Here is a 9155-nt window from a genome sequence, read left to right on the forward strand (position 1 = left end):
TTGAAATGACTTTATTCCTGCTTCTTAAAGCAACTTTTTAGTACAAAAATTAAAATTTTTTACCTAGAAAGTCATTTTAAGAAGCAGTAAGAAAGCCGTCCCAAATGAAACCTTGGGACGGCTTTCTTACTGCTTCTAAAATCAATTTTTTATTTTAAACCAAAAATATGTTTTAAAAAGCAATAAAAAAATCATCTCGAAACCTTAATCATCATGAAAGCTTATATAAATTAGATATCGAAGCACCTATGAGGAGAAAATTTTTACAATTTGTGATTTTCCTTCACAATAATTAATTTGCACAGCTTGGCATCCAGAATTGTAAGAATCTGTCAAAAAAAAAATCAAAAGACTAAAACCATGTACTTCAAAGTTTTTGGTACATCAAAGCAAGCACACAATGAATTCCTTTGGGCCTTATTTGCTTCAAAAATAATAAATATAGCTTCTAGTTGAGGCTTAACCACAGTGATTGATTCTAGCTTAACTGGCTTTTTAGTTATCTCCAATTGAGTTCAGTGTGGATTTGCCTGATTGCACCAGCAAGCTGAGATTTGTCAAGAAGAAGAGTTAAGACATTTTCTTCTACCTCTTCAGGAATCTAAACAACAAAATTTCACAAATTAATTGTAGTTACACGGTGACCAAGATCGATCCATTTCTATCTTGGCTGGAGTGGTGAGGCAGACTTACTATATATGATATTACATTTGGCAAAAGAAGGATAGAAGGCAAGATTATACATGACTAGATACAATATGCAGGAAGACAAAAACCTCTTTTTTAAATATTTGGCTGGCTTGTCAGGCTCGAGGAAGATTTCTTCAAATTCTAGAGCATCTCCAACAGCTCGCCAAATTGCTGAATCAGCTTTTGACTGATAGATGGCATTGGATGGATGAGCAGCTTCGTGGAGAATCAGGCTTTCTTTGGAACGATTTTTTTATTGCTTCTTAAAGCAGCTTTCTAGTATAAAAATTTTAATTTTTAAACTAAAAAACTGTTTTAAGAAGCATTAAGAAAACCGTTTCAAAAGAAATCTTAGCATAAGGTTTCAAGCAATGATGCACCTCACGAGTCATTCCAATTATCATCATCATCTTCATCACTTCCCGCACAAGCCTGTTCAGAATTAAAATTTTGATATAATATAATAAAAAATGTGAGGGAAAAAGGACATTAATATCTTAAGACAAACCTGCCGGATTGCATTTGCTTTTTCTAGAATTGCAGCAACCTTCAGGTTTGTTGAAGGAGCTTTGGCCATGTTGGCCTTTGAAGTTGCTGGCTTCAGGTTGAGGGACTAGCAAAGAAAAAATGATAATTAAGCTACTGCTGTGATAAAGCAAGAAAAGAAATTTCTATAATCATTTGAACTGACCTTAGTTTTTATCTGCTCAAGCAAATGGTTCTTTTCATCTTCCTTTGGTTTCATTAATGCCCGATCAAGTTCTGATACCTTCCTCAACTGTACGAAGGCAATAATCTCACAATCAAATTCTTTTATTTCTAGCAGTCAAATAAGGCTTCATTTGGGACTGCTTTCTAAAATAGATTTTTAGTAGAAAAATTTTAATTTTTATACTGAAAAGCTGTTTTAGGAAGCAATAAAAAAGCCATCTCAAACGAAAATCATCATTACCGTGCTTTTATCATGAGCGGCAACAGCCTCCATGAGAGGATCTCTGGGCCTGTTTAGAATGGAATGCTGTTTTTCACTTGGTTTGTCACCTTCCATATCTTGTAACATATCATACATAGCAGATGAACTTCCTTCCCTTAAAAACATATGATAAGCATAGTGAGGAATGCTCTGAAGTGCAACTGGAAATGGTGATGACAAATTTTGATAATCTCCATAGCCATATTGATACATAGCATCTCCTGCAGTTGGCATGAACGTGAATGAGCTAAAAGGTGGATTTGCATCTCTATCAATAACAGGGGCTTCTAGTGATCTTTCCAACTCCAAGCCTGGTAACAACTTGACCAGCTTTGGCCTCCTTTCTTTTATAGACTGAGGGTTGCCTAGTACCAAAAGGTCCTGATCTTGGGGAATCACATCCTTGAGCGATAGAGCATCAGTGATTGGGTTCTCTTCATTTATTGTGATATTACCATGTGAATGCTTTTCATCTTCTTTAGATGAAGCCAACAAGGAAAGGCCTGCATTCTGAAAACTCTCTTCAAAAGCTAAAGGTGTCACAAAGGAGCCTGCATGGTGATTCATTTTTTCTCTGGAACCTGGAAAAGGATTTATATGCATTTTCATCACAGGTTGAGGTTCAAATGTAATTAGAGATCCCAGTTGAGGTTTACCCATTCTCCACTGCATAGGGGGAAGTGGTGGTAAGGGAGGTGTTTCTTCAATGTCTTCTTGTATTGGGAAGCTGCAGATCGTTTCGTCTGTCGATGCGTTGAGAGTTTCCTGGATGCCAAATGTAGATCCTGAAGCCAAAGCTTCAGAATCCATAGAGCTCCCAGGGTATTCAGAAACACCTTCAAATGAAACAGATATATGTGTCTCTTTTTGTTCATGATCAGACGCCTTTGATGAAGGAATGCTCAACTCATTCATGCATTTATGCTTAAGCAAAGTCTCAGGGATTGGTTCTGAAAATAACCCTTCATGTTCCAAGTTATACGAGATAGTAGTAGGTTCATCGGAGGAAACTTCATCCAATTGTATGGAAGAAGGTTCAATATTCTCCAGCACTCTATATAAAGGTTCTGTAGTTGGTTCATCACCTGCTTGGGATACAGAAGCTTTCTCAGATGGGACTTCTAGACTTTCTGCCTCAGCCTGAAAATGCTGCATGGAAGAATCTGAATCTGAATGTTGCTCATCTTCTCTGGAGGATTTCAAACTCTCTTCCATGTAAATATCATCAAAATACTGATCATTTAACTTAACATATGTCAAGTTGGACAAATTTTGATCTTGTAATTGAGAGCTTGAAACTATACCGACAGCATTCTGGTCTGCATTCTCACAAAGAGGTGCAAGCAACTTGTTTTCAAAATTCAAGGATGTTAAGTCACTTGCAATAGATGGCTCTTGAATCTCGGGTTTACGCTGATTCAAGTAAACATCCTCAGATACTGAATCTTCTTGAATGTGTACATCAAAGCTGTATAAATTTGAAGATTCTGACGAGCATAGAATCCCTCCATCAGTCCCATCTTGAGTGACAATGCTAAATTTTGAATCAGAATTTGCACCATTCAAATTTTCAAGCACTGGCTTATTGGGATTCAAGTCAGCATCCTCAGAAACTGGATCTTCTTGAAACTGCACATCAAAGTTGCATACATTTGAAGATTGTAACAGGGAAAGAACCTCACCATCAGCAGTATCATCTTTAATGATAACATTCTCAGATTTTGAATCAGAATGTTGGTCATTTTCTCTCGAGCATAATTTAACCTCATTAACATCAACTAATTTAGCTTCAGATGAGTTTGACAAGTCTAGAGTAGATGAAGGCCTTCTCGATACTGAATTAAAAAACATTTCTATTTCCTCGTTCTCAGTAAACAACAAATAAGATTTGTTTTCAGACTGCAAAGATGTAGAATCACTTGTAATGTATGGCTCTTTGACATCAGAATAAGGCTGATGCAGCGTATCATCCTCTGAAAGTGGATCTTCTTGTAACAGAACATCAAAAGTGGTTACTTTTGTAGATTCTTGCACATTTAGAACCTGGTCATTTATACTGTCTTTAGTGATACCATTCCCAGTCACTGAATTATTTTTGCTGTCACCAAGCAGCAGCACATCATGCTGAGCACTAAGCTTAGTAGAATCATTTGCGAATTCCAATCCATCACAAACACGTTCTTCTCCATTTGTCTCCAACAACTCTGATTCTTCACGGTGCAATTGATTGGCATCAGGATCTTCTCTGCAACTAGATGGCAGGGTTTTTAGCATAACCACGCTGGAAGATTCCTGTGGCTCATCTACAGCAGGAAAATGCTCTATCTCATATGGAATGGTTGGTGAGACATGCACAAATTCCTCCTGAGTTGCAGAAATATTCCCATTTTCATTAGCAAAACTTTCATATTTCAGAATGGAAGAAACAATCCCAAGAGCAAAGTCAGAACTTTTTGGTGATAGATTCTCAACAGAGTTGGCTTCATTGTCTTTTTCCACTGAATCGTGCAAAGAATCTTTACCAGAAACGGAACAAACCTCCATAAGAGAACTTTCTGCTTGGGTTTGTGGAGATTCGGATGTCTCCAATGTGTTGATCAAATCATTAGACATTTTTTTTTCAGTATAACCTGATAATAGACCTGTCCCTGAGTTATTTCGGCTTCCATGAGGGGAATCTCTTTCATCAGATATGTATGCTAAATTATCATCGACATTTTCAGAGGTTTGAGTGGATCCATAAGATCCACGGTCAATACTTCCTACTAAATGTAGTTTATCTGACCCAGCAGGGAATAGAACGCTAGAGTTTAACTGCTTGCTTTCTTCAAATTTGCCCTCCATGTAATTTGGGGAAATTTTCATGGCTAAACCTTCTGACTGAATATCAATCTCCAAATCATAAGACGAATCTTGAGATTCCAGAACAGTAGAAGCCATGGGTATAGTTGGCAAGGAACTTCCAGATATATAATCATTTTTATCTGGCTCCAACACCTCTAATGGCTTTCCTATCCCATCATCAACCAAGGTTGATAAATCTTTGGAACATTCAGCAAGAGCCTTCTCAGGTAAAATACCATGTTCAGTTTCTGATGAAGCGCACTGCATATATCCTTCATCTGTTATATTTAGTGAAATTCTGTCTTCACTATATTCTACGGGATTCATTTCTTCAAAAATATCAGTAGGAATCTCAGCACGTTCTTTAAATGTGGGAAAAACCACAGTATGATTTGTTTGCCAAGAAGGAGAAGAGGAATCAACGTGTTCATCAATTACAGGAGCATTTTTTGTACTTCCAGAAATAGCTTCATCTGAATGAAGAGCAAGTGATTGTGCTTCCTCCACATTAGGTTGGGTCTTTAAATCTGAATCTGTTACGCAATAACTAGTGAAAGCTTCTCTACTTATAGGAACAACCATGGCAGCATTGGGTTGTTTCTGATAGCACGTTTCATTAGATGTCAAATAGGCTGATGAAACTAATGTTATATCTTCACTCATCCTTTCTACTTTTCCTGTTTCCCCATGGTTAATTTCTAAACTAGAAGTTTCTTCAAAAATAGTTCCCACCTTAAGTTGTTGATCAGGTAACTCAACCAAAACAGTTGACTGTGACAGACTATCCTTCATTTTTTCTAAACTCACTGATGTATCAAAGTTTCCAACAATACCCGATCTACAAGATCGAGGTTGCAGTTCAAGTTGTCCATTGATATTAGAATGCGTCTCTGAAGAATTAAGTTTGAAGAGACTTGGATCTGATTTAGCTCTGCTCTCAGGATCTGTTTCTATTTCAGATTCTATGATGTTCAAGGCGTCAACATAATTTTCCAACTCACTCCCAATATCATCAGACCTGTAACTATCATGATCATCATCTGTTAGGAATCCAGAAACAGCCAAATTGTTGTTCTGCCCTGCTAGCTGCTGGAGTGGAGGATTCATATCAATTTCATCGGAACTAATGTCAAAAGCATGGATGTTTACTTCATTTTCAAGTTCCATCAACAATGCTTCTTTAGCATTTTGAGAATTTGGATAGACTTTTTGTGAAACACGAGATGATACAGACAGAGTTTCTAAAAAATCCCCTCTTTTTGGATTCTGCACTTTTCCAGTCACTTCTTTAAGGGACTGGGGAAAAAATTCTTGTCTGACCAGTAAAGGATTATTTACGCCGCCATTTAGAACTTTCCCCATTTCTGGAGCCCCATCTATAATTTTATTATTGGGGCAACCACGTAACGAGCTTTTGGAATCATTTTGCTCAAATGATTCTTCTTTAAGAAAACCATCCATATAGCTTTTTCTACTGCTTACATCTGAAACTCTCAATTTCCTGTGTTTCAACTTCACAATCTTTGCTGGAAATTTCCCAGGCGCTGGTTCAGAAGCTGTAAATTGAAAGCTGTAGCAACAAAAAAACAGCTATTATCAATTTACAAAATAAAATGACTGTTCCATGGTTGCTTCACCACTGAAAAAAGAACTTAACTTACTAGTCTATAATTGGTGCAAAGAATGACGCCGTTGTCTCACCACTTCTCCAATAAGATCCTTTCTTCTGCAAGAAAAATAAAATCAGAGGTACAGTTGATTATTAACTTCAAAAACCAAATAATTCACAGGACCTCTAGTCAATGATTTCATTAAACCTTCAAATAAACACCAACCTAGGATAGCTGCAAACATGATCATAGCATATAGCATGGGCAAATAAAAGGCCAGAAAAAAAGGAATTAAGAGAAACTGTTCAAGTTTATGTGCCAACCTTAAGAAATGAACTAATTACCTTGGGTTTTCGAGCTCTCTTCTCTCTTTGTGCTTCTTCCATCATCTCCGAGAAGGCTGACGCTGTCTTAAAGAAGGAAGGATTAGAGTACCTCGTCAAGCATGCTCCAGCACCAGCAACATCAAACCTAAAGTAACATGCAAGCACTTATAATATAACAAAAGAGGGAAAAAATGCATATATATTCCAAAAAAGAATAATAAGTAGCAGGAAAATATATGGTAGAATAACTGACTTGTCTAGCATGAATAGCCGTGGAGGACCACGGCATTCTTCATATGAGTCTAATATAAAACGAGGCATATCTCCTTGAACGACTAAATTCTGTTCAACTCTAAGATTTGCATGCCAATCGATACCTAAGAAATTACATATTACAACAAACGGATTAGTAAATGTGAGAAAGCATGCATTGGTATATGTACAGATTTGAGCTATGATTTTTCACCTGCACTGTAAGCACAATGTGAATGATCAGTTTCAGAGAGAATGGCTTTCTCTATTGATGGAAAATCTGCTTCCAGCTGTAGAACACGCAGCATCAGACTATGCCCTCTAGCAGAAGTTGCCATCACTTCTTCATGTAAGTTATGAAATACCTCCGCAGCAAACCTGTAGCAAAAACCATCCTGTCAGTTAGGGAAAATCCCTTTATGGTTAAAATAACAAAAGAAAAATTATCATTAAAATATCATAAAAATATATATATGAAAAACAGAGAACTCCATATGATAGATAACATAAAGAAAGTTTAACAGCAGATGACAGTTTAAGAAGAATGCAGATAAATGCTTACGCAGCACAAAATTCAAATTGCACAAAAAGACCTTCTCTTACGGTAGATTTTACTTAAAATTATAACGACATAAATCTTTCAAAAGCATTGGATTAAAAGAAAAAAGTAAAATTAGATCATGCAACACAACCGTCTGATAAGGCACTTAGCACTAGTTAGAGAAAGAAGTTATTTCAAAAAAAAAAAAAAAAAAGAAGTTACTTCATAGGAGCTTTATGCTTCATAATTGTTTAGGAGCTGTAGAAGAATAAGGTAAGTATAGAACAAACCTAATATGGAAAGAAAAGTGTATCAAAGAGCAAAATTCATTTTAATTATGAATTCCCTCAAGATCATCAACTAGTTTCTGAATTAAAACTGAAATTCTAGACATTTCTGAATTAAAACATCCAAAGGAAGATCATCATCTAGTTCATTTGTAAAAAAAATAAGAAACTAAAATTCCCTCGAAAATGGAGAATCAGATTGCAGATGATGAGATAGCAGATTATGAAACATTACATAGGGCAAGTTTGCAGGAAAAACATATTATTTTACTAAAGGTCAGTTATAAGGTATTCAAAGATGCAGCCCTCTTACATAACGGCATGCTACATCCCACAAAGGCAAATGAAAATGTTCAAAATTCAAATGATGCATTATAAGTTGTTTTATGATGTACAGCCGGTTCACAAGGAACCGGCAGAACCGGCCAAAAGGCCGGTTCAGGTTTACAGGAGGCGGACAGTCCGCCTCCCATCTTCTGGCCTGCCCACATGAGGGCCCCACTTAATGCAATTTTCAAATTGGGTTGGGCGGCTAGGCAATGGGAGGGAAAATCAATTAGGAAATATTTTGTATTAAGTGAGAGGAGGGAGTTTAAGGGAGATTATGTTTTGTTTGATTGCAAATTAGGGTTTTCTTGGAGGCTTGGGCTCTAGAACGGATTCTAGAGATTGGGAGAGTGCGATCCTCCTCTCGAATAGAGGATCTTTGTATCTTTGCAAGTTTTCTTTCATCTACTAGTAAAGTACAATTGTTTGGGCGAGTTTTTCTCCATTTTTCTCTCCGGTTTTCTCTGTTTTGGTCCAGATTTTACTATTTTCCTGTTGTAAACAGCAGGAGTTATCACGAATTGCTACTTGCTGTTAATTCTCCTCCTCGGTAACCCATTGATCGCAAAGTACTCTCCACTTGTAGATCCAGCCATGGCGTCCTCGCCCTCAAAGATGGGCATCTTCAATCCTCACCTGGGTCTTCCCAGTTTCCCTCGCTCCTCCATGACCTCCCATTCCCGAGGGGGAAAAGCTCCCAGTGGTCATGAACTTCCTCCACCGATCATTACCCCTGCCCTTCCTCATACTCTTCCTCCGTCTCTCCTCCTCAGCACTCGACGGTAAAACTCATCCCTTCTCCCAAAAATTCAGCACCCCTTCTTTCATAGCCATGCTCATCTCCTCCTAGAAAGTGGTTCTAGCGGAGGCATCTGTCATTCCATCAAGGATCTCCACTTCGGTAGTCTCCCTCCCCTCAATGGGTTCGGGTTCCGTTTCTCCATTGTCGCTAGTGCTCCCTTGCTTCTGCTGTCGTCGGGTTTGGTTTGCCTCAAACATCTTCTAATCATTTCTTCTAATGTCGTGAACCTTCCATCCATCTTTTCATGGATGGACGCTAATTGATTTTGAAATCAACGGTTCTTTCTTCCAAATCGGTCTTCAGTTGGCGATTTCACCCTCCAGAACTTCTACTTTTCGTCCGGCCATTCTCTTCCACGGTAAACCGAGAATTTCCCTTGCGGAAGAGGTTTCCTTGTTGAAATTTCTTAATTTCAGCCGCCGATGGTCTCAAGATGATGCTCTGATACCAATTTGATAGGAAATATTTGATTTCAAGTAGTTCCTAACCAAAGTCTGAATCAA

General features: G+C 37.7%; 1 protein-coding gene across 2 annotated transcripts in view; it reads right to left on the minus strand.

The window, feature by feature from the left end:
- Positions 1 to 553: 553 nt before the first annotated feature.
- Positions 554 to 9155, minus strand: part of LOC110112925 (protein SCAR2) — a 26070-nt gene continuing 17468 nt past the window's right edge. Inside the window, exons 2-10 of one of the 2 annotated variants that reach the window (XM_020845309.2) lie at positions 6910 to 7073; positions 6697 to 6820; positions 6462 to 6588; positions 6169 to 6233; positions 2320 to 6077; positions 1643 to 2244; positions 1382 to 1468; positions 1199 to 1303; positions 554 to 1122 (exon numbers count right to left, since the gene is read on the minus strand). In XM_020845309.2, coding sequence (XP_020700968.1) covers positions 1072 to 1122; positions 1199 to 1303; positions 1382 to 1468; positions 1643 to 2244; positions 2320 to 6077; positions 6169 to 6233; positions 6462 to 6588; positions 6697 to 6820; positions 6910 to 7073 — 5083 coding nt within the window. In that variant the 3' untranslated portion in view covers positions 554 to 1071. Of the gene's footprint in view, positions 1123 to 1198; positions 1304 to 1381; positions 1469 to 1642; positions 6078 to 6168; positions 6234 to 6461; positions 6589 to 6696; positions 6821 to 6909; positions 7074 to 9155 lie in introns of both variants that reach the window. The other variant, XM_020845308.2, reaches the window with a different exon arrangement.

Source organism: Dendrobium catenatum, unplaced genomic scaffold (genome assembly GCF_001605985.2).
Source record: "Dendrobium catenatum unplaced genomic scaffold, ASM160598v2 original_scaffold_61322, whole genome shotgun sequence".
Lineage (NCBI taxonomy): Eukaryota > Viridiplantae > Streptophyta > Magnoliopsida > Asparagales > Orchidaceae > Dendrobium > Dendrobium catenatum.